We start from the raw sequence: 24,908 nt of genomic DNA, 5'->3' as shown, positions 1-24,908 counted from the left end.
CTAATATGACCGAGTATCTTAAACCGCCTCCTTGGCGGCGCGGCGGACTATAGGAGCCTTATTAAAGCCCCGCCAGTTTTAGGCCTAATACCCGCTTTTAGCCTTACCTAGTAAAATCTATAACTCCTTAAGTTCGGTCTATTACTAAGTTAGTAATATATACTCTCTTAGGGGGTCAGGTTTACTTATAAGCTACGCGTTAGTATAGTAGCCGCGCTTATTAGCCTTAATTAAGCGACGCTATATACGCTTACCTAGTAACTCCGCCTTAAGGGTTATCTGGAAGTCTATTAGTAATACACGGAGTGGCTTATCGGGAAGGGGTTATAATCACTTACCTTCACGTAACCCCGAGAACTATTACCTTAGTAATACTTATATTTATACGAATTAATAGTATACGCCTCTCTATAAGCGCTAAAGATAATATAGTCATGACTACCGTCTAGCTTAAGCCGGAGGAAGTGCTACGTATAACGGTTATATGGAGCGTAAGGGTAGGTGCCCTCTACGTCCTCCTTAACCGTGCACGTAGTATCCTCCTACGGCTTATTATCGCCTCCCTAGGTATCGGCTATATCCTTATCCTTATTAACGTTATTAACCGTGTCGGGGTCGGTATCGTCCTTATCCTCCTTTTCCTCCCTATCGTTAACTATAACCACCTTACTACCCTCTCCCTCGAAAAAGCCCTTAAAGGAATCGTCGTTAATTATAATAATACTATTATTATTATTCTCTTTCTACTTACTAGGAGCGTACTCGCTATCCGACGATAGCTTAATAACGGGGCTATTACCCTAGTTAACCACTTTAGTAGGAGTATTATTATTATTATTAGTAATACCGTTCTACTACTCTATTATTAGTCATAACGCTAGGTTTTCCTAACGCAGGTTCTCTATATACTCTATAATAAGCGCTAGTTAGTCTTTAGTTAGATAGTTAGATATAATAATAGGAGTTATTAGCGCATGGATATAGAAAGATAGTTAATATTATAAACGAAGACTATCTCTTATTACTTATTAATCTTTAATGATAGACGTGGAGAGACACTTACTAGTATAAGAAGAGCTATGAATATATGCTTATATTAGGAAAGAAAAAAAAGTTAACACGAAGGTTATACGGGAAAATAGTTAATATCATTATTATTACTATAGTAAGAGGTTAACTAACCCTGGAGAACCGCGTATACCTTCCTTATATCTACTATAACGATACCTTACACCTGCTATTAGACCTCCTATAACCTTTTATTCTTACTATAACAGGAACCGTGCTAGTTAACGGTAATACTATAGGTAATCTCTTTATATACTCGCTTTAAGGATATTTTAGGCACGTTATTTATTTACACGATAATTATTTATAGATTCCTTTTTACTTCGCTCTTTAAACTAATTATACTGCCTTTAGGACCTTTATGCCTAAATAACGTCTTAGTTAGATATAGCTATATCTGCGGTTTAAAGGTAAACGCTTATTATCTTCCTCGAGTACTCTAAGTGGGAAGAAAGAACCCGGTCTAAATAAAGACGGTTATCCTAAAGAGTTTCGTAATAATATAGGTTCCCTTTACTAGATAACTAATCCCTCTTTAATTATCCGCACTTACGCTCCTAAGGATAGGAGTATTCTTAGAGAGGGGTATATTATTAGAATATACAGTGCTTATACGTTACTATAGGACTAGCACCAGACTTATATATAGATAGGGGGATCGTAGTTAGGTTAGACTATTAAAGACACGACGCGTCGAGGTTAAGTAAGCTGGTTAGCTTAGGAACCAGCTTACGCCTAAACTTAGTCCTAAGGAGGCCTCTCGCTACCTACTTAGTTAGAAGACCTTAGGTAGGTATAAAGAGGGGAGTGCCTTCTATAGTTCCTAGAGTCTTAGGAGGACTCAACGAATAATCTTATCACGATACCCCCTCTTTAGCTCCTACTAGTCCTTAGGTGATCTTATATCGTCCAGCAGTCGCCTGTCACTCCTCACAGTACACCTATGACACCGATGCCCATGACCATCGTGGAGTAGGGAGGCCAGGGGGTGAAGACACTTACAATGTAGAGAATACCACCCGCGGCAGCCCCTTTAACAAGGTTCAGCTCTCCGTTGACATGGCCAAAGTCAGCTCGGGCACAAGGAGAGATGTAGAAGGGGATAACCAAGATTTAAGAAAATAGAGAGGGTGAAAAGAATATTTACCTTTAACGTATTCTGTTATATTAATAGCTAGTCTTAGCTTAGTAACTTTTCCTTTCATGACAGGACTTTTTCGTAAAGATTTTATACTTGAATCTGCTTACGGTTAATATGAATTTAGCAGCATAGCTGTATATATTATTGCAGTTATAGGTGCAATATTTACTATATTATATTCTGTAAAAATATTGTATTTAGCCTTTTTAAGTAATCCTAACGGATCTTCTAAACATTATAAATTAAATAATGAAAATACTAGCCATAAAGGTGATATTTTCTTAATATTACCTTTAGTTGTTCTAGCTATTTTTTCTATCTATTTTGGATTTATAACTAAAGATCTTTTCGTTGGTTTAGGTTCTGGATTCTTTATAGATGTTAGTATATTTATTCATCCTACGCATGAAATATTAACAGATACAGAATTCGGAGTACCTATACTATTTAAATTATTACCTTTCTTTTATACAATCTTATTTACAATAATATCTTTAATATATTTTGAATTCTTACCTAATTTAGTTGTTAAATTTAAATTATCTAACGGGGCAGAGAAGTTGTGGCCGAGGATGGTAGTTCTGTACAGAATTCGAAGAAGTCAGGACTCAGAAGACAGATCCCGGTTTCACCACGATGATGCGCACACAGCAGTCAGGAGAAAAACGCACTGAAAAGTATCTGGCAGCCCGGTGATATCAGTCATCTGCCTCGCGCGCCACAGATAGCGGTAGAAGACCTCGAGGTTGTTCCGAGCGGACCACTCGCCGGCGGCACCGTTCTGGTAGTAGGTGTAGTTGACCAGAGGGAGATAACGGCGGGCAACCCATTCAAAGTCCGGGAGGCCAACCAGGCCGTCCAGATCCGGGAGGGAGCCTTCGGGGGTGTCACCAAGGACGGCTTCGATGCCGGTGTCCGGCTCGTTTAGGAAGGGCCGGGCGGCAAGGGCGCCGGAGGCCAAGGAGACGAGGAGGGCGGCGCGCATTGTGAAGGTTGTGACGATGAGGATTGTCGTCGAGGGAGGGAATATGAAGGGAAGGAAAGCCCGGCAGAGAAAGACGAAGCACGATCACCACTTCGTCCGGCCAATATGGACAAAGTGCCACCCCGCGACCTGCCTGTCTTGGGTATTTTGCCACCCCTCGTCAGTGGCTTTCTGTGCTGTTCGGCCGTCGATCCCTCCCGAAGACGTCATCAAGTTGCGGGAGCACAGCCCCTTCCAGAACCACTGCAACGTCCCGGGGACTCGAGCCTCGAGTCTCAGTCAGCCGCTTGTCATCCAATGTATTGAAAAGTTGGGTAACCCAAGCTGAGACAGTGGGAAGGAATCTGACTGCAGCTGCTGTGACGTGTGCTGAGATTGGATCCCGTTTGGCAGGATGTGGTCGCAGCAGCATGTTGTCGGATGCTCATCCATCATCCATGGACGTACAGGACGTCACACGACGTTTCGTGGTGGCTGGCGGGGATTTGTCGACGGTCTGAAAAGAATGCCAGACAACAGCCTTTGCCCACATTGTGAGCTCAACTGTCACATGCATTTTCGGGTCAACCGGCCCATTCCCCTACCAGCCGAACTTCTCGACAACTAATCTGACATCGGCCCCTCGAGCCAAGGCGCCGGCACACGTATTCCTCACAACGCGGTTGAGCCCGTCCGGGCCCGAAACCAGGACGCCGACGTCCCGTCCTCGCGAAGCCGAATCGAAAAGCCACCCCCCCACGTATCCTCCAACGTCCGGTCGCCCTTCGACGGCGGTGGGACCCGGAATGACGAGGTCCAAGCCGGCCGACACCAGGTCGTCCCACATAGCGGAGGGTATCCAGTGTTGGTGCTCCCGAGAATGAACGATCCACAAGAGATGGACGCGTCGCGACGGGACACCGGCTTTCGGGTCTTCGGCGTGCGACGTTGCTGCCATCTTGATGGGTCCTCTCGCCGTCTTCGCATCGTCGTCCATCAACAAGGCCCAGACGAGCGGAAAGGCGACGGCGATGCCCGAACCCCCGGCGACGAGGACGACGTCATCTGCCGCCTCGAGGGTATGCAGGGCGTGGGAAGACCCGTACGGACCGTCCAGACGAACGGACACGGAACGGTGTCGGTGGGCGTAGTGGAGGAGGTCGGTGGTGAAGCCCGACTGGGCCCGGATGAGAAGGCTGAACCAGGCATGTGTGACGCTCACGCCGTCGGACGATTGAACTGGCACGGGCGCTGCGGAAGCGATGGTGAAGGGGTGTGTCTGGAGCGCATGCGTGCGGCCCAGGGCGGGTACCGTGAGGAAGACGTGGTCGGTTGGTTTCCAGCCGGCCTTGACGCCACGGTGCGTCCAGCCCAGCCGCCGGGCACAAGAGGACCACAAACCGAACAACCCCTTGGGAGGCGGCGGCGACGGCGGCGGCAATTGGGAAGATGGCAAGTCCCAATCGGCGGAGAGCAACAGCGTGTCGCCGTCCGGGAGAACCGTGACATCGGCCACCACGACGGTACTCTTGATGACCAACCTCCACGCGATGCGGTCGAGGACGAAGATGGCGAGGGAGACGGCGACGTAAGGGCGACTGGTGGAGAAGTGGAACCACAGCAGGACGAGAGCGGCCACGTGGAGGACGACGTGCGAGGCGAGGAACAGCTCGTACCACTTTTGGCGGAAACTGGCCAGGGAGGTCAAGTAGAGGAGCTCGTAGCTGACAAAAGTGCCCATTCCCAGGAGAGCCAGGCGGTTGCGCAGAAAGTCCCAGGTGGTGCCGTCCAGGAGCCAGTCGGGCGCCAACCACGCCTGGAAGGCCAGCATGCCGAGGGAGTGAACGGCGGCCTCCGCGCAGAGCAGCTCGCCGAGCCGGCGGTGGAAGATGTTGAGGCTCTCGTAGGAGCAGCCGGTCAGAAGCTTCAGGGGCTGGTTCTTGGCGGCGAGGAGGTAGAGAAGGGGCAGGTTGACGATGAAGATGCAGGCTGCGCGGTCGGCGAAGGCGAAGAAGTAGGCGGGTTCGAGCGGGACGCGGTAGAGGTGATAGAAGACGTTTAAGGCGAGGAAGGAGAGGATGAAGAGCGAGGTCCCGTTGGGTGGGAGGGTCTTGTTGATGAGGGGGATGGGGGGACGTGGTTGGTACATCAACCAGGCGGTGATGAGATTCCCGAGGCTCGGTGTACGGCCCGCAGGAGGGGTTGGTGAAGATGCGCTGGGTAGAAGGGGCACTCGCTCGATATCAATTTGGACGTTTGTAGTGTCGTTCTTCGTGGCACATGGAGGGGCAGCTGTGCCTTCGACTGCTGTGCTGCTGGATGAGGATGAGAGGGGGGAGAGGCTGGCATCTTCAGCTTCACGGTCACCCCCGGTTTGGGTTCGTGACGTTCGTCTGAATCGTCTCTGCTCCAGCTCAGCTTGTCGTGTCCGCTTCTTCAAAGTCCTTGCTTTCCCACGCAAGTGGAACAAGGCGAGGACAGTGATGATGAAGAGCACGACAATGTTGTATGTGGTGGTAATGCGGCGACCGTCTCGGATTGCGGTGATCAGGCGTATGAAGTAGGCCAACTGGTCCGGGTCAGTAGGCCTCTTTGGCCCTCCGCCGGTGATGATGGCATTTTGATGTTCCTCAAGAAGGCCGGAAGACTGTATAGCGTTCCTGAGGCCGTGAACATGGTATGTCGTGTCCATTAATAGAACTGGCCATGTTGTGGTGTGCGTGAGAGTGAGAGAGAGAAGGGAAGAAATATGAGAGGGGTGCGAGTGACTTGGAGATGACGATGATGAGTGCCCTTATCTTATCGCATGTCTGATAAGAGACCTCACGGACGGATGTTAGGAGAGGGGGGGGGGGGGGGGGGGGGTTATAGCAATATGCATGGAGAACGTGTATATATAGCTAGCTAAGTGACTATCTAGGATATATATATGGCTAGCTAAAGATATAGTATATAAACCCGTCACCTAATCGGCGTATATAAGCTATGCTATATAGGTCTAGTACCCTCGTATAGGACCTATACCTATATATAGGGACTATGCTTATAGTCTGCCCTCTCTTGAATTAAATAACGTCCTCGTCGTTATATAACGCCTTAGATTAGTATTTAATATTAAACCTATCGAGTATCTTCTATAATAGATCCTTCGCTTCCGTTATCTTATTAGTGAGTTCGTTAAACTATAGTACGGTTATACGATTTTTAATCTCCGTTACGTCCGCGAATAGTTAGTTAAGTTAGTTAGTAGTGTTATCGTAGCGGAGTTCTATTTAGGTAAGATCCGCCGCGAGAGTGCTAAGCTAGTCCTGTATATAGTTTAGTATAGTCTACGTGTCGGTTAGGTTAATACTAGCGTAGCTAGGTTAAGTGGGAGCGACTTTAGCGTTTTTTCGGGCAGGGACGTTATACTATTATAGCCAGGGTGTGAAGTAAGGGAGTAACTTAATTATAATTTACAGGTATTTATTATTACCTATAAATCTCTTAGGGATCTCTAAGGTACGTAGGATAGTATTTATAATAGCCTAAATATACTCTGGTTCCGGAGTATAAGGTTTAGTATCTAGTATATAGGTAAGGCGAGTGACTCTAGGTATATTAGATACGCTCTATTTATTATTATATACTTATATTAGTTTAGTGTTATTAACTTATAGTATTATGTAACGCTAGGGACTATCCTTATCTAAGTTTACGCGGTTCTTAATTTAGTTTAGGTATTCCCTAACCACGGCGTTATCGAGCTAGTCTTCGTATATACCCTAGGTCTAGAGAATAAGTTCCCTGCACTAGATAATTTTAATAAGGTTATCGTTATAAAGCTTAGCTATCTTATCGGTTAATTAAGTATTACTTTTTTTACGGGGGGTAATTATTTTCTTAGTAGCGCGTTTACGTTTCTTAGTAGGCGTATTATAGTCGTCCGCGGTTTAAGTAAACTATTTTTATTTCTCGTTATTAGGGTCGTTTTCGGTGGCCTAATACTAACTATCGTTTTCGGTAGCCTAATACTAACTATTATTATAGGTATTAGGCGTTTTAACTTAAAGGGGTTTAGTTAGGAGGCCGAGAGTGTCGGTTTCCTCTATCATGTCATAGTAGGGGAAATTATTATATATTTTCGTTATATTTAGGGTATTATATTAGAAATATAGTAGTAAGAGATAGGTAGGGAAAACGGATTAATATAGAGAACGGTAAACGTTATGAGGTAGAAAAGAAAGGGGAGATATACTAAATAAGTTATTAGTAAGGTAAAGGAGATAAACTAAGAGAAGAGTTTATTAAAGGTCAGGAGAACTATTTATATTAGAAAGGATTAGCTTATTTAGACAGGTAAAAGCGGTGGTTATTACCGAATAGTGCTCTTACCTTATCCGTGTTAAGAATAGTATTAGTGCTGCTATTTAGTAGCCGTGTTATATTCGCGTAATAACTCTACTCTATTATATTAGCGTATAATAGCTTTATATAAGAGCTATTAATTCTATATAGCTAGAAGGTTTATAAAACGAACTAAGTAGTTACGGCGAGTCTTAGATTATCTTTCTATAATAATCTTTTCGATTAGTAGTATCTTTATCACGATAGGTTAGATCGGGGGAATATATCGGCCGTACGGGTTAAATATAGCTAGCTCTAGGTGGTCGATTAATATAACGTCGTGTATCTTCCACGAGTCCGGAAGCTTAAGTCTATATATAAGGCGGCCGACTTATTCGGTGATCTCGAATAGACCGGCGTATTATTAGCCTAGTTTAGTGGATATTATATAAGATGCCGGAATTAAGTATCCTTTATATAGCCTAATATACACTTTATCTTTAACGTTAAAAAACTTAGGCGTGTGTCGGCGATCGTAGTGTTGTTTTATAGATATAGCCGCTTCTGCGATTATATCTACGGCTTCGAGCCTAGCTATAGGAGGGGCGTATAGTTCTATCTTAGCCAGTATTATTATAATATTATTTAGCGTAAAGCCTTTAACGATTTCTACTAGGCTATATCTAGTAATACTAGATCTTATTATATTATACTCGAAATATAGTTAAGGTAGTGCTTTTTCCTATATCTCGGGTTATTTTAATATATCGATATAGAATTATAGTACGAATTCGACGATTTATATAACGCGTTCTGTTTAACTATCGGTTTACGAGTAGTATACGGTAGTATAGACTAGCGTAGTACCGAGTCTTTTCTAGAGTTATTGCTAGAATTTAGATAGGAATTTAGGGTCTTTATCGCTAATAATAATTTTAGGTATACCCTAATTACTACGGAGTAAGGTGTTAAGATAGGCGTCGGCCTATTATTCTGCTATCTAATTAGTCGTACCGGGCATTATAAGAAGTTCTTTCAAATGCTTATCGACGCTTATAAGTGCCGAATTATATCCGTCCGGCGATTCGGGCAGTATAAGCACGAAGTCGATAATAACTATATAGTACGGGTATAGTGGTAGAATAATAGGCTAGAGGCTACCGTAAGGTTTATAATATAGCTTCGAGTAGATTTTATATATCGGGTAAGTTAAAAGGTATCGCCGGAATTCCTTATAGCCTTAGTGGATGTAAAATTAGTGTAGGAATTATACGAGTTTAGCGTATCCTAAGTAGTTTCCGTCGTGGATTATCGTGAAGATATTAAGCTAATATGTCCGTGGGATATAGAGGCGGGGAAGGCTATCGGACACGTACTAAAGTAGGCCGTTAGTTTACTATTCGAATAGTAGTTTAGCTCGGTTATATAGCTCGAGTTCTGCGTTTTATTAAAGGGTTACTATAATATTTCGCTAGAATAGGTTAGTATTATAGCCTTCTAGGATTTTACGTTTAAATTCGGGTAATATCTAAACGAGTAATATCGTTACTTTAAGTGTCTAATTAGGTAATTATACTTAAACTCTAATATTATCACGTATGTCGTTTAGGTAAGCCTTAGTGGCTTCGGTATTAGGTGGGTATAATCGTATAGGTGGTAATATAAGGTATACGTGTTTAGGTCTATCCTAAGGTAATTCGTCGAGTTACCCTTATCCTATTTCCGTGGTATCGTATACTACCGGTAATCTACTAAGCGTATCGGGAACTATATAGTCTTTACCGGGTTTATAGATAACTTAGAATTCGAATTAAAAGATATATTCTATAGCCCTAAGAATCTTTTTATTAGCGCCCGTTCTCGACGTAGTATTAGAGATATCCAGTTAACGTATTATATTAATAATCGCTTAGTAGTCGGGAATAATAATAACGGGTGGATTTCTGATATTTTTAATCTAGTAGCATATTTTAGAAAGCGTCCACACTAAGCCTACGATCTTAAGTTCGGTTACCCAGTACTTCTTTTCTATTAGACGTAGTACTCGAGAAATAAACGCGATAGGTCTTATAGCGGTCCGGGGCGGGTAAGCTATTTTTATATAGTCTATAAGTATCTTTTCTAGGGCTTTTTTCTCGATATAATAGACGTGAACGCCGATTCCGTTATATAATACGTCTATATCGATAAAAAGTTTATCGTATAGGTTAAATATAGCTAACGCGATATTTCAGTAGAGGGTTTATTTCACGACGTGGAAAGCTTATATCTTATATCCTGTCGGGAGTAGGATATTAATTAATCGGGCCTAGGCGGTTCGGGCTAGTTTAGAATTACGTTTAGCCGTTAGCTTCGGGCCTTCTTAGAGTTATACCTGTGTCTATTATACTTTAGTTCGGCGGTATTATTTAATAAGATTCGCCATACGTATTTTAAATAGTTCTATAAGTATCGCGAATTTAGGAATATAGTGCCGAAGCGATATTACGAGGCCGATCCAGTACTCCAGTTACTTAAGTGTTTTAGGGAATTCGATTATACGGATAGCCTTAAGTTTCTCTTCGGGTATTAAAAGGCTCTATACGTCTATGAGCTTACTAAGAACGATAGCTAATAGATAGGCTACTACCGATTTACGAGCGCTTATAGATAGGTTAAAGTACTAAAAACGGTACAGGACTTCTAGAACGTCTCATAGGTGCTCTTTAAAGGTAGTGCTTACTACTACGATATCGTCGTAGTAGGTCTTAGCGGCTATGCCCTCGAGTAGGTTATCTATTATTAGTTAAATATAGGCGTTCGAATTCTTAAAGCCTATAAAAGGATATTTAAATATATACTATCCCCTTACCGTAGTGACGGTAAAGGCCTATATATAATCTAGGTAAACTTACTATCAATAGTAGAAACTTATAGTATCGAGTATAATAATCTATTTTTTACCTGCGACGTGTTATATGATCTCGTCTTATATACGTATAGGGTATACGTTTATTATAATAGTATCGTTAAAGGGTTGTACGTCCACGACTATTCTGCCTTTCTTTTTCTATTAATCGTCTATCTTATTCCACACTACGAATACTAGCCAGGAAAATAAAATATCGTGTATAGTTTTACAGGCTTTACCGTGTTTAATTAGCTTATTAATAGTTATATCGATAACTATTTAGTTCTTTACATTCATTAGATTCACCCGATATCTTTTAGGGATACGGTTATACTAGTCGGGTCGAAATTTTACCCGTATTTATAAATCTTCGGGGATATATACGAAGCCCTTATTAGTAAAGACGTCTTTATAGTGTGAGATTATATCCATAAGCTTTTCTAATCCTTCGTATATATATAGTCTAATACCTGTTTCGTGTCTATATATAGCCGCTTCGTCTAGCATAGCGTCTTAGAGGATATAGCGGGGTTTATTAGGAAGTTATCTATTATACGACTCGCCTTTATATACCGTTTCTGTTACTACTTCGGCGTTATAGGCTATCTAAGTATAGTAATCGCGGTCGATTAATATTATATAGCCGATATATATACCCGACTCTATATGGTAAACTTCGTCCGCTTAGTTTTATAGTGGAATTAATTAAAGCTTAGAGTTATAGAGTATAGTATAGGTTTATAACGGCTGGGGTAAATCTATAGGTTCGAGTATATAATCTTAGTAATCCGTCGTTTTATAATTAACTATAGTAAAGCTCGTTGAATACGGGGGAATTTTAACGGGGCCTTATATAACGACCTTAATTCGTTAACGGCGTGTATATAACCGATAAAGTATTAGGATTTCGACTTAATAGCTATATATAATTATTATATTTATGCTATTTTAAATATTAAATTACTCGGGTACTATATAATCCATACTAAGGAGTATATTAGCTTTAAGGTTATCGATAACTAATACCTCTCTAATAAATATTATAATAGTGGGTTAATCGTTATATATGCCTTTAAATCGGAATAGCAGTAACACGTATTCTTTAGTAGCGTATATATTAATGCCTATACTATAAATAGTAATAGGTATAGCGCAATATCTAATTTAGAGGTTAGGGTAGCTGTTACGGAGGAATATACGGTTAATATGTATCACAGAATAGCCTATATTAGTACAGATTAGAATCTTATCCTTCGTATCGGTAGTAATAGTATACTTAAGGTAGGTATAGGATCTAAATCTGTAACCTATACCTATATCGTAGCTAGCGTTAACCGTAGACTATTTTACTAGAGTTTCGGTCTAAGGGCGTGTTTCTATATTATTATTCTATAGTATAGGTGGTTAGGTGGCTATTAAGTCTATAATTTCACGTACTTACGTGACTTAGTGGACTTATTTAACGTGTTTATACAATTTATTATTACTTAGGAATAATTCTCGATAGTAGTGGTATTAGGGCTGGTTAAGGGGTATTACGGGAACTATTAGTATTATAGGTATAATATGATAATTATAATTATTCTTATTACTTCCCTTATCCTTTAGAATACGGTATTAGTTATCACCTTATTTATAAAATTCTTGATTATAGGTATCGGGTACGTCCTCGGAGTTAATTTCTTAAGGTGGTTCGTTATTAATAGGGTAATACTCGATTATTTATTATTATTATATCTATTATTTATTAGGTTTATTTATATTAGCCTAATAAGCTTTAGCCGTTAGCTTTTAATACGAGCGGTAGTTAGGCTATAGCTTACGTGTGTTCGGCTAGTTACTCTATCAGTTACGGTAATTTAACGGCTAGCTTCCCTATAATAGTTATTTCTACGTGGGTTATTAGGGACGGGGTCCGGTTATAGTGTTAGGTGTTATATTATACCTGTTAGAATTGCTAGTTTATATAGTAGTCGGCGTGATATTAGGTTACTATCGGAATTATCCACCGGTATATAGCGACCGGTTAAATATAGAACGGCCTGGTCTATTTTATTAGGTAGCGACTATATTATAATGGTTAGGTGGCCGATATCCCTCTCTAGTAAGTGTAGTGAGTGTGTTTTTACGCTTCTTAATCTAATCTAGCTATTATTTCGGGGTAGTATCGTCTACCGGCGGCAGGATTACTATTTAAACGAGTCTATCCATTTTATTATAAATAGCGTTAAGTCTGCCTACTTTACCTATATTTATATCGCGTGCGGCACGAAGTATCTTTTATATAAAATCGTGAATTCTATTACCCTTTACGATATCTATAATAGTATAGTTAGATCCCTACTAAAAAGCGAGTACCTTTAAGCGATCGGGCTTAAAGTCTTCGGTTAGTTTCTCGCACACTATCTGGATATCGGCTTATTTAAGTAGCTTCCTATCCGGTTAGATTAGGAGATATAAGTACTATTTTAAAGTATCTCCCCTAAGGTATTAAGTCTATATATCCCGGAGGGCTTATAGTTTATTGGCGTGAATTCTGAGTAATCGATCCGTAAACACGTAGATATCTATATATACCGGGTTACTACCTTATATAATAATATCCGAACGGTCTAGGTCTCTGGCTCTCGGGTTAAATTAGCCGATATCTAATAGACGGAGCTATACTATATATATAACCTCCGTTTAGGGGCGTTAGGGTGTTTAGGGTACTTCGGGCTTTAGGGGTGTATTTTACTATCGGGTTATAGTTATTTAAGGTGGCTAAGCGTAAGCTTATTGTATGTAGACCTAGACTATAGCTTAAGTTATTACTCGACTAAAGATACGGACTATACGTTCGTCTTTAGGGGATAGTTATTCTTATTATATATCCTCCTAGCCTTAGCTAGGGTTATTATCTGCTATATTTAAGACGTATAATAGTTCCGGACTTAATGTCTGTAAACTATATAATGGATCCGAATTATATAACCGTTACGGTGAGTCTAGTAAGGGTAGGAGGCTTTAAGGATCGTCTTATAGCGGGTTTCGATATCTGTGTAATCCGCGTTATAGTAGGGGTAGTAGAGGTGAAAGGCTTATTCTGCCGAACTAATTTATCTATATAGTTTAGGCTTAGGATTAGCTTGCTAGCGGAATAGGTGTATCTTAGATATTAAGGGTAGTAATACGTTAGGCGAGCGGGGTAATAGGCACTAGTACGTTCTATAGTGAATTATACGGGGTAGTATATATAGACGTTAACGTTACGTTATAAGTCTAGATAGGTGGTTATAATTAGTTAGTAGAAGAGGGGAGGTTTATATAGATTTATATAAATTTATATCGAAAAGTCCGAAATAGTCTACGGATACTAGCTACTCGTTCTTTAACCCACTCGATTGGGTAAGGGATCTCGTAGTCGGACAGGTCTAGATTTATAGTATTATTCTATTATAAAACAAAGCGAATTACCTATAAATCGTGTTACATGATCTCTATATAGTGTTTAGTGCGGTTCTAATAATAACGTAGTAAGTATCGAGCGTAGAGTACGCCCTCCGGCTATATATAGAGGTCGAAACGAAGCTAGTGTCTATTATAGACTAGTATCGCGATACGCGGCGTTTTAACGATCGTAAAAAGGACTAGTTATTACCAGATTATAGTAATATATATAGAAAACGTGTATATATAGCTAGCTAGGTGACTATCTAGGATATATATACAGCTAGCCAAAGATATAGTGTGTAAACCCGTTACCTGACCCGCGTATATAAGCTATACTGTGTGGGTCTAGTACCCTCGTGTAGGACCTATACCCATATATAGGGACTATGCCCACAGAGGTGGATTAACCTCGGTCTCCGATGTCGAACCGAGAAAGTCCGTTCCCCTCAATGAAGCCCCTTTTTTCTATTTTTTTTTTGAGACGCTGCGTCTATCCATACACGATTTGGCAACCCTCTACCATGGATATCGTCGCATCTCATCCTCCTTACCAAGGTCCAGTCCCTGCTCGACCTGCTTTTGGTGCTGCTCGTCAAGATACTCCAGCAAGACGCGCTCGAACTTCTCCAGCCCTTTATAGCGCCTCACATCCGGGCCCCAGCTCCGTATAGCGCTGGCCAGCCTACCAGGAACGTAGTCCTCGCGCGCCACCTCGGTCATGGGGTGAAAGTACGTCCGAATAGTGAACACCACCGCCCCGGTCCTCGGCAACCTGCGCAACGTCTGCCTCTCGGACCGGAACCACACCTCTTCGATGGGTTTGTCCCCTTCCTTGACGGCGCCCCACCCCCTCGACCCCTCGGGCGCGTCCTCGGATCCGATGCTACGGCTCCACCCCAGCCCGTCATCCACCTGCATGAAGTAGTTATGCCGGGCGTACAGCTCGTCGGGGCGCAGCCGTGCGAAGAATTTCCCCATGCCGGCCTCGAGCTTCTCGCGGAACTGCGGCACGTCGCCCGTCGAGTGGATTTCCGAGAGCGCCATGCCGAACTTGTCCCCCAGCCGCCAGAACCCGGGCAGCAGGATCGACCCGGCGAGGAGGTAGTACTGCCCGTCGTCCTCCCGCTCCACCATGATGGCCAGGTCGTCCTGGACCAGCCGCGCGCACACGGCCATGGGGTCCTCGGCCAGCGGACGTTCGGCCATGTCGAACGACTCCCCCGACCAGAGGTTGACGAGGCGCCCGGTTTCCGTAAGGCGGAAGAGGGTCGGGTAGCGGGCGGGCAGGTAGCGGGCTAGTTCTTCGAGGAGCTCGAGGGCGGCGGGGTAGGCTTCGGGGGCGGTCTTGGTGCATTTCTCCCCGCGGTCGGCGATGCGGCGGGCTTTTTCGGCGTGGAATTTGGGGAATTGGTTGTCGAGCTCGATCCAGTCGTCGTGGTGGATTGCCCGGAGGCCCATGGTCACGTTGTACTTGGGGCCATAGCGGAATGGTCTGTACGGCAGCGGTTTTGTATGTCTGATCGACCAGTCTGGATAGGGAGTTGGTGTAGGGGCTTGGAAGTCAGAGGGTATCCGTTTTTCGGGATTATTTTCGTCTTTTTTCGCGCGCTTTGAGGCGTTTGTCGTCGACTTTCCGGCGGGAGGGGGACTATGCTGCGGGCGATAAAGCCGCAACACGACTGCGATGATGATAATAAGCGACAGGGCCACGAAAGCTGCGAGACCTTGTGTTTTGTCGAGGATTGCGAGGAAGCCCGAGCCTGAATACATTGTGAAAATAATGTAGTCGCAGTGAACATGAATGCTGGGAATGTCAGTGACAGTTGAGACTGACAGCCCGTTGCTGCAGTCGAGGAGCGTCCCGGCGCATCCTTATCAGTTCGGCGGACCCCCTCATGCTGTGCTAATAGTGCTAGTGAGGTACGTGTACTCGGCGGTCACCGGTCACGTCACGAGACGTCGACTCTATGTGCTAGACTTACACGTGTATCTCTAATCTTTGTCCTATTAGGCGGATAAAAAGATACCGGCCCGGAGTCAACCACTAGGTACCACCCACCGGTCTTCTGGCGGTCTGGCGGTCTGGCGGTCTCGGTCTCGGCCTCGGTCTCGGTAGATACCGGGGCGAGATAGGCGATAAGTGTTTAAAAGATTTCCGCAATTTGCCAGTCGTAGCCAATCACGAACTATCGGTTCCTCATTGGGATGTGAATTGAAGCTATCGCCATGTCTTAGACAAGAGTTAAGACCCACCGAATAAAAGTGCACGCCTTTCTCTGTTCCCCTTCTTCTCCAGGCGACTCAGTATTAATGACGCTCGAAAGTCGCAGCCATCCTAATCAGAAACGGGGAATTCTGCGATGTGCACAGTAAGACGTATTAATGCGATTGTCTTGGACTTGAAAATCATAAGGGATCATCGCCATCTTCACGGACTCGACAGGGGGGAATTGATGTCTAATTGGTGCGACTGAGATGTCACGCGTCCCTGTTTTACCCGCGTAACGGCCAAGTAATCAAAGAAATACCGAAACGTCCCACTAAAACGCGTGGAACTTGCTGTGCACTCAACTCTCTCTCTTTTCTTCCCTTCGTCACCTTCCACCGTCCGTCTATCTCATGTCCATATCGACTACGCTTATCATACAGCCATCACAATGTCCCTCCAACAAGTATCGCTATCAGCAGCAATAGCCGCTTCCACCATCGGCACCTGCATCGCCCTCTCACCGCCGAACGCCGAGGACAACATGAACAACGCCGACCATCCCCCGGACCTGATGCACTGGCTGCGAATCACCCACAAGTTCACCATCCGAGCCATCCTGGCACCATTCACCCTCTTATCCCTCCACACATCCGCCCTCGCCTACCACCACCCCAACATCCCCCTCCACCTCCTCCGCCGCGCCGCCGAAAACCACAACCTCAACGAATCTCTCCTCACCTGGTCCCCCCGTACCGCCATTCCCCTAGCCCTCATCCTCTGCGCCGGCATCCCCCTCCGCCTCGTCCCTTACTCGACGCTCGGCACGAACTTCACCTTCACCCTCACCAAGCCCGACCGCCTCACCACCTCCGGCATCTACCGCTACGTGCAGCACCCCAGCTACACGGGACTGGCGATCCTGGTGCTCTCCAACGCGGCGCTGCTGCTACGGCCGGACGGTGCGCTGAGCAGCTGGCTTCCGGGGGGTTGGTGCCTCGCGATTCGGGAGTGGCAGTGGGGGTTGGTCTCGGTCGCGCTGGCGCTGATGGCGGGGGGTATCTCGGCGCGGGTGAAGCAGGAGGAGCGGTTGTTGAAGTCTGCGTTTGGCGGGGAGTGGGAGAGGTGGCATGCGAAGACGGCGCGGTTTATACCGTGGGTTTTCTGAAGTGAGTGTTTCGTTATCCCGGCTGCACTGCCTTTTCATGGCGCATCACGAATGGCGGCGAGCGAGCGAGTGGCATCAACTCACATCAGTCTAGAACATGCAAGTCAAAAGAAAAGTCAAAGCAGGTTGAGCCTTCGGAATTCGAGACAGCCAAAGCAATTGAGGTATTTCCTTCTCCTCCACTATTTCCTGGCGCATTTTCTGGCGCTCTTTTTTGCGACAGTTTCAAGTATTCTATCCACATGTGAACCCACTCCCGAAAACATGAGCCTTCATGTTCCCATAAGTAGTGCCGGCTGGGTCAAGAGGCAAGACCCATTTAGAAGTTGTTGAGGAGATGCTTGATACCCGCCCACTGCTCCTGGCCCGAAACAAGGATATCCTCAGGCGGCAGCACGAAGCCACCATCCCGAGCATTAGCAGGGCGCAGCTCATAACCCCAAGACAGCTCAGCGCCGGCAATATCGTACGCCCAGTCCATGCTAACACCGGAGGTCTGGTAGATGGTAGGGCAAGTCGGGCCGTAGACGAAAACGCGGCCGTCGACGCTGCGGATGGCCTCGGCGACACCGCCGGCCAGCTCCATCTGGTAGTCGTTGTTCTCGGCCGCCTTGCTGCAGTCGTAGCCGTAGGGCAGCATGATGAGCTGGCTGTAGGCGTGCCAGTCGACAAAGAGCTTCAGGCCGTTGCGGCCGCCGACCTCGAGCGTGTGGTTCGTCAGCACGGCCATCTCGGGCGTGTCGCCCGGCGCCTCGCCGCGGTAGGTGCCCGAGCAGGGGTTCGGCGAGGAGCCGCCGGGGACGTCCCAGTGGTGGGGCCAGTTACGGTTGATGTCGGTGCCGACGCAGGTTGCGCCTTCGCGGTGCTGGCGGTTCTTGCGCCACAGGCGGTCGTCGGTGTAGGTGTAGACGAAGCCTAATATGATATTAGTCGAGGGCCCGAGGCAGGGGAGGGGGGGAGACGGGGGGGGAGAGGAGGAGGGGGGGGGAAGGCAAATGAGTGGGCACGGGGCTTACCATCGGGGTTGACGACGGGCATGATGTAAAAGTCGTAGTTGTCAATGGCGCGGACGGCAGTGCAAGTACGCTTCTGGTAGCCGTCGACAAGCTGGTAAAGGAGGTATTCGACGGTCTGTGGGGGATTGATCTCTTAGTTTCGCGTCTCTCTTCATGTTCTCACTTTATGTTCTGCCCCCAGCCAACATGACCATTCAAAGCACAGTCCGACATACCGGAGCGACGATCCACTCGCGAGCGTGGACGGTGCCGTGCCAGACGATGGCCTCGTGGGCGTTAGGACCATCGCGTCCCCAGAGGTGGATACCCGAGATAGGGCGGCCCTCCAGAGACTCGCCGGCGACGAAGGTCTCCGAGTTGTTGGGGAAGGCGGCATGGACGTCCTCGAGGAACTGAAGGTGGTCTTCGAACTCGTGGTACGACTCGAACCAGCTCATTTCGGGAAGCCCGGGGACCTCACCGGCGGCCTTGACCGTGGCTGTTGTTTGGAAGGTTTCATGTTAGTGTTATGTTAACTTCATGTTGTTAAGAAGCATGGGCCAGGGCCATGGCTGGGGGCCACGGGGCATGGTAACACAATGTGCCAAGGTAACGGGCATGGACTCTCATGAACTGGTGTACGCACCGGTATAAGGCTTGAGAGCTCCCTCGCGGGCCAGCTCCACACCAACGTCCTGGGCGACGACGGAGGCGTCGAGACCGAGGGCCTCAAAGGCCGCAATGTCCTCCGGGGCGACGGCGATGTCGAGGTGGTCGTGGTCATCGCCGCAGCCAATGTCGACGACGTGGAGGGCGGACAGCTTCTCCTGCAGGGCCTCGTAGCTGTGGTGGCTATCGATGTGGAAGGCCTTGTAGCCGTCGTAGGAGGCCTTGGCGGCCACGAAGGGCAGCGCCAGGGCGAGGGCACCGGCGGCGGACTTCATGGTTTGATCGCGTGCGGCTGCTGCAGTTGTCTTATCGGGAGGGAGGAGTTGCTACCGACAATGGCACTGAGGAAGTGAAATCCGGGGATGATCTGCGGGGAGGGAGCACTGCCTTATGTACCCCTGGGGGAGCACGAGGGGAGGGAACAACGGAGTGGAGTCGCGAGATGCTTCGCTTGGTTCGGGTAAGGATACGCTGCCCGTTTTTGCGTCCACGATGTGGTAACTGGTTCGGTGCTCCTGCAAGGAGCATATCATCTTGGCAGCATGACGTTGGGGCCCTGGGGGAATCTGGTCATACAACGTACAACGTACGCATCAATACATACATGTGCCACACCCGTATACCCGAGGGGATGAAGAGGGATGTGTGCTGGCAGCTGCACTGTTGCCTGTAAGCCAAGCGAACTGGACCACAGAGTGCAACGTACGAGATAGCTTCATCAGCTTAGCTTTACCGTCTGGGGCCCTTCTACAGTGAGAGCAAAAGTTTCGGGATACCCCAAAGTAGAATGCTTCGAACCTTTTGGGGAACACTTGTTTCTATTAGGGCAAAAACCATATTATGTTGCAAAAGTAACGAATCACTGGATCTTTGAAATGTACCGAAATTATTGCTCACCCACTGTATGCCCTCTCTTCCCTGTCTGTCCTGTCTATGTGCCCTGTCTGCCACTCTCTGCTATCAATCTCCAAGAAAAGGACCCCGCAATGGGGTAGAAGTGGGTTCTGTTCGTCCCGGACATTCGGCCGATTGGACTGATTCCGGCGCAGACCTGCATAGAAACGCAGACTTTGTAGAAAAGAAGGCTGGGGTTGAACATCTCGTATCCCAGGCTTGTGGACTGGGAGAAGGGGCGGCGGGGCCTGGGCGTAGTAATGGGGCGAGGTAGCATGTTATCACCTTCCTAAAGTGCGCTTACCAGCGAAGGGCCGTGAGGGGTCCTTGACTCCTTGGCTTCCCTTCGTTTCTTGGGACCGGCAGGGGGTTATGCGTGCCGACCTGCCTTTTCCCGTCTGGCACGGCGGGGAATGTTCTTCGAAAACTAATAGCGGGCTTGTCATAATATGTACGTACATAAGGTACCCAAGGTCCCAAGCTAGTGGGCTTACAGGGCTACAGGGCCTCTAAGGTCTTTAGGTACAGGTACTGTAGGTACCTACTATGCGCCATATCCTCGGGCTGATAAACTGATGAATCATGAACCGTACCTTAGTGGAATCATTAATCTTTACAGAGACGAGAATCCGTTACCTTCTTATGTCTTTGAGGGCATTGGAGAGTACCTGTATGCAATCGCAACGCCCAGTGCACCAACCAACTTGGAAGATTGCACTGTACTCCGTACATCATACATGTACGGAATTTAGAACTCATTGAACTGAACATCCTTTTCGTTGTCTCTGACTCTCTGCTTGTGGTTTCGAGAACCGGGCACTCAAAGCAACACCCCCAAATGCAAAGAGCACGCCTCCGTACTTCGTAGTATCCACACAACTAAAGACCAAGCTATCTCCAGATGGCAGGCCCTACAGACTCAGTATCCACACCAAACCCTTGCCTTGATCCAGCGCAGCTCAATGGCTCTTGTCGCGGTGCCTAGAGGGCTAAAGAGCCAAAGGACGCTTCTAGAACATAAGCACGAAGCGACCTGCCTTTGCAGCTTAGCTCAAGCAATTGCCAATAAGCCATAGCTTCATGTTCTTATCGAGATACTGCACTCCATGGGCTTCAGGGACAAGGACAGGACAGGACAGGGGAAATATCGGGAACAGTGAACGTTCCGGAAGACGGGCTCCGACGTCACCGAGTCTTCAACCTCGGAACCGGTAACCGACATGGCGTCAAACGCATAGGTAGTGGGAGTTGTCTCTGGACGCGAATTGTCAGGACTCGGAACAAGGAAAAGTTACAAGCAAAGTGACTTGTTCAATTGGTGAAGACAATTGGTGAAGATAATTGGTGAAGACTTCATCCTACCTGCTAGTCGGGTACAGTTACTTTAAATACACCGAGAAATGGCCCCGCTCGAGGTACCTAGTACCTTGAAGATGGATTGGCTGGTCTCGATCCTGGGCGTACGTTAGGCGGTGGCCTGTTCTTACCGTTTTCGCCCATTCTGTTATGACTCAGCAGGGTCAATATGAACCTTTTCTAAAGCAGCATGTCAGAACACAAATAAGGTACGCGGAATTATGTATATATTTGTCTACGTAATGCTCGTGGTACTTCACGGGGATATCTATCTATTAGCAAAAATAAGGGGAAATAACTATGGATATATGGGATCGAGGTACTCTACACGTCTAGTATAATATGGTTTGTCATACCTCGATAAGGTGGCTATATGCACCTAGCACAGCAACACCGGTTAAATTGTCTATTCCCCTATAACAGTTAATACTAGCTGACTAGCAGTGGCTAGTAGGAGCTTTAATAAGAGAATAACTATCCGTTATGTAAGTTCTGATATCTGCTATGTAAAACCCACTTTTTATTGGGGCTATAAAGTTAGGCTTAAGTATATAAAGTATCGCACCTAATTTATATATAGAGATTAGTTCACTTTATATAAGTGTTATCAATCTTATTAATCTATATACTTAATAAGCTATAAGCAAAAATAATTAGAACTTTCGTATTCTTAAGCAGTTAACGCTATTCTAAAGCAGTTAACGCCGCCGCCTCTAACTCCCTTAGCTCTGCTTTTTCCTTATATTAGCGGATTATTTCCTCCTCGGCACGCCTTAACAACGTATCTATCTTACCCTTAAACTTAGTCGAAATACGCTCTAATTCGTGATCGTGTAAGCTATTATAAGGTGGTTCGTCGATATCTATATTAAAGACCCGGGCCGAGTAATAAGGCGCCTGCGTACTAGCCTTATATCATAGGGTTAGGGCAGGAGGAGCCGTTAAGGGGGGGAGGGCGTTACGTTTTTCCTTAGTAGCCGTAATTTCGAAGGTAGATAGGAGCCGTTTAGTACTATTCTCCCCTTATCCCTTCTTCTTACCCGTACTCGATATCTTGACAGCTCCTTCTAGCCGGCCTTTTCCTTATACGATTATCGGCTTAAGGGGCGGAGTAGTGGTAGATAGAATAGTAGTACTAGTATTAACCTAATAACAATTCTATCGCTAGTAGAGGTTAAATAATAAATGACTAAGCGCCTCTAAATCGCGTAGGTGGATAGATAGTACGTACCGATAAGGCAGGCTAAATGTATTAGTAATAGTATAAGACTGATAAGGCCCTAGCTATTACGGTTACTTTCGCTCTTTTTAACATATTACCTCTGGGTCGGCAAGCTTAATTCTAATCCTTTAAAGCGTCTATAGAATAACTCTTCGTAAAATAAGGCTAAAAAGAACTCCTACTATTGTAAACTCCACCATATTAATTCGGTTAGCCCTCTCTATTTATAAGTCCGTCCCTTAATTCTTCTAGTATAGCTTCATACTACGGAAAATAGTTACGAGGTCACCGGTAGAAGAGAGGATATACCGTTTAAGGCTAGCGTGCGAGGACTCGGTAATAGAGGTAGTACGGTTACCGAAGTAAGGGAACTTATTTATAAAGTAATATATAAGCTTCTCTTTATAGGGCAGGATCTAGAAATTCATCGCGTAATTAACTGCGATTTTTAGGTACTGACCCCGCCGCTAGAACTCTTTAAGTCGTTATGTAAAGATCTCTTCTATTAGACTCTCGGTTAGAGAGTTTTAATCCTTAAAGAAGGAATAGAAGGAGGCGTGGCGTTAAACTTTGCCGTTAGCTAGCTTAGTAGGCTTAAGAAAAAAGCCCTTAGTCTTCGCGAGGACGTTTATATTAATATACTAACGATATAGGATATTAGGAACTAATGTAACCACGTAGATGCGGCTTTGGAGTGGTTCTGACAGCCGGTTATATGACCCTCTTTTCAAGGCTACTGGATCCACCTCCTATATATATATATATTAAGGACAGGCTCAGGATATCCCTATTAAGGGATCATCATTTAATTATCATCTTCTTTTGCAATTGCTTGTTCTACGTTTGAGGTATCTTTCTAGTTTAACTTACGTTACCCTAATCAGAGCAGTGACTATCGATCTACTTCTTCGCTAAAGGTTATAGTGTTATTAGTTATATTTTAGTTAAGTATCGTGGTGTTACTAGACTAACCTCTTTATCTAATCTTTGTCTTAACGATATAGTGCCACTACGTCTTTATCTGGTTATAATATAGTGCTCGGAGGCGGATTTATTCGGCGTCCCTAAAGTATTCTAACCCTAATCAGAGTAATAAAAGGCGCTTAAGGAAGGTTCCGGCCCTCTTAAACAGACTATTAGTTAATAACCCCTAAGGAATATAAACATAACGACCGAGAAGAATTTAACGCTTTAAGACCGAGGGGAGATTTATCCTAATAGATTTAGAAAAAGAAACGACTATATAGGTAAGATTGGAAGTACCTTTAGCATTTTTAATTTTAAGACCCGCCGCTGCGGAGGTAGTAACTATAGGAATAAAAGAAACTGATTAGATCGCGATAGAGTTAGATCCCGGATATAGAATAGACTTAATAGGAGGCTTATAACCCCCACCACTAATTAAAACAGACTCTTGTATAATAGCGAAGAAAAGATAAGACTGCTAAGAGCAGCTGACTCGGATTAGGGTAACTAACCCCTAATAATCTAAAGAAAATACTAATACCGAGCGTAGAAGCGAAATAACGATGCCTTATATAAGGACCCGATAGTCTAATAGATAAGACCTTTACGGACCCTGTGAGTAAGTTACAATACTTCTTCATAAGACTTAGCGTATAATATTACTGATATTAATATCCGTGAGTATAGTCCCTTTACTAACAGGCAATCTCCTATTTATAGGGGGCCTTTGCCTTTAAGGTGAGTTAAAAAAGCTAGACCCGAAGATACATATCACGGAGTAAAACCTAGGACCGCTACTACCCTCTTATTAAAGACCTTATTACTCTTATTAAGATAAGATAATATATATAAGAACCTAGCTAGTATCTAAAACATCTATAGGATCTTCTCGCTAGATACTTAGTTCGAAGAACCTTTCCCTAAACGCCCAAACCCTATTATTATTATTCGCCCACCCCCTTATACTTATATCTTAAACACTATAGACACTTAGACTTAGTATTATAAGCCTACCCCCGTTATCGTTATTAGCGACTTCGACAATAAGGCTCCCTCGCCGGCTATTCCCCGTATTCTCACGCCTACTACTTTTACTACCCCTGATTAGGAGAACCACGATATCGGGGCTACGGCCTTACCTCCGCCCGCTTCTAGGCCGACTACTACGTCTACCGCGGCTCCGACTACTATTTCGATAACTACCCCTGGATCTACCCCTAACACTACCCCTGCCTAGTCTACCTTTACTACCTAGCCGGCTTCGAATACTCCTACTACCGCTACCCCTAAGTGTTAGCAGTCCCTTACTACCGCCGAAGACCTAATTAAGCTCCTGCAGACCCTAATAAGCCGTGACCGAGAGAGTACTATCGCCGAGGTCGTTAAAGCCCTACCCCTTACCACTACTACGTTAAAAGCACCCCTAAACCCCCTCGCTACTAGAGCTCCTCGCTTTAGTGGTAAATCCCTCTCTATATTCCTTTAGTAGTACGATAACTATACTAAGCTTAACCGCCTTAGTAAAGTCGATAAGATTACCTACGTTAAACTATATACGGATACGGCTATTTATCCCGTTGTTAAACACCTAGTTAGAGAGGTTTAAGCCGC

The 24,908-nt window shown here is 45.3% G+C and overlaps 6 protein-coding genes across 6 annotated transcripts; 2 read left to right on the top strand and 4 right to left on the bottom strand.

Annotated features, from left to right (window-relative positions):
* Positions 1–1,998: 1,998 nt before the first annotated feature.
* On the bottom strand, positions 1,999–3,194 carry SODALDRAFT_356816 (hypothetical protein; the record flags this gene model as incomplete). Its single annotated transcript, XM_028613944.1, has 3 exons — positions 1,999–2,141; positions 2,758–2,816; positions 2,881–3,194. 3 exons carry the CDS (start codon positions 3,192–3,194, stop codon positions 1,999–2,001), a joined length of 516 nt encoding a protein of 171 aa, XP_028468605.1.
* Positions 3,195–3,237: 43 nt separating this feature from the next.
* Positions 3,238–3,731, top strand: SODALDRAFT_356815 (hypothetical protein; the record flags this gene model as incomplete). The annotated part of the gene is made up of 2 exons (XM_028613943.1): positions 3,238–3,503; positions 3,569–3,731. The coding sequence occupies 2 exons, from the start codon at positions 3,238–3,240 to the stop codon at positions 3,729–3,731; spliced, it is 429 nt and encodes a 142-aa protein (XP_028468604.1).
* Positions 3,732–3,774: 43 nt separating this feature from the next.
* SODALDRAFT_356814 (hypothetical protein) lies at positions 3,775–5,865 on the bottom strand (the record flags this gene model as incomplete). The annotated part of the gene is made up of 1 exon (XM_028613942.1): positions 3,775–5,865. The coding sequence occupies one exon, from the start codon at positions 5,863–5,865 to the stop codon at positions 3,775–3,777; it is 2,091 nt and encodes a 696-aa protein (XP_028468603.1).
* Positions 5,866–14,111: 8,246 nt separating this feature from the next.
* On the bottom strand, positions 14,112–15,651 carry SODALDRAFT_330527 (hypothetical protein). Its single transcript, XM_028611220.1, has one exon. The coding sequence runs from the start codon at positions 15,589–15,591 to the stop codon at positions 14,338–14,340; it is 1,254 nt and encodes a 417-aa protein (XP_028468602.1). The 5' UTR covers positions 15,592–15,651; the 3' UTR covers positions 14,112–14,337.
* Positions 15,652–16,382: 731 nt separating this feature from the next.
* SODALDRAFT_330526 (hypothetical protein) lies at positions 16,383–17,347 on the top strand. Its single transcript, XM_028611219.1, has 2 exons — positions 16,383–17,191; positions 17,280–17,347. Exons 1-2 carry the CDS (start codon positions 16,479–16,481, stop codon positions 17,287–17,289), a joined length of 723 nt encoding a protein of 240 aa, XP_028468601.1. The 5' UTR covers positions 16,383–16,478; the 3' UTR covers positions 17,290–17,347.
* SODALDRAFT_330525 (carboxypeptidase A4) lies at positions 17,316–19,410 on the bottom strand. Its single transcript, XM_028611218.1, has 4 exons — positions 18,837–19,410; positions 18,427–18,689; positions 18,212–18,326; positions 17,316–18,110 (listed from the first exon to the last, which is right to left on the bottom strand). Exons 1-4 carry the CDS (start codon positions 19,132–19,134, stop codon positions 17,515–17,517), a joined length of 1,272 nt encoding a protein of 423 aa, XP_028468600.1. The 5' UTR covers positions 19,135–19,410; the 3' UTR covers positions 17,316–17,514.
* Positions 19,411–24,908: the final 5,498 nt, after the last annotated feature.

Source organism: Sodiomyces alkalinus (assembly GCF_003711515.1).
Source record: "Sodiomyces alkalinus F11 unplaced genomic scaffold SODALscaffold_2, whole genome shotgun sequence".
NCBI classification, from domain to species: Eukaryota; Fungi; Ascomycota; class Sordariomycetes; order Glomerellales; family Plectosphaerellaceae; genus Sodiomyces; species Sodiomyces alkalinus.
Note: the sequence above shows the minus strand (reverse complement) of the source record. Positions and strands in the feature narration are given on the sequence as shown.

Bases quoted from the DNA above. Each gene is read 5' to 3' on its own strand.
- SODALDRAFT_330525 (XM_028611218.1), bottom strand. From the start codon at position 19,134: ATGAAGTCCGCCGCCGGTGCCCTCGCCCTGGCGCTGCCCTTCGTGGCC. The intron at 18,327-18,426 runs GTATGTCGGACT...AATCCCCCACAG, and splicing joins GCGAGTGGATCGTCGCTCCG to ACCGTCGAATACCTCCTTTA. The intron at 18,111-18,211 runs GTAAGCCCCGTG...ATATCATATTAG, and splicing joins GCCCGTCGTCAACCCCGATG to GCTTCGTCTACACCTACACC.
- SODALDRAFT_330526 (XM_028611219.1), top strand. From the start codon at position 16,479: ATGTCCCTCCAACAAGTATCGCTATCAGCAGCAATAGCCGCTTCCACC.
- SODALDRAFT_330527 (XM_028611220.1), bottom strand. From the start codon at position 15,591: ATGTATTCAGGCTCGGGCTTCCTCGCAATCCTCGACAAAACACAAGGT.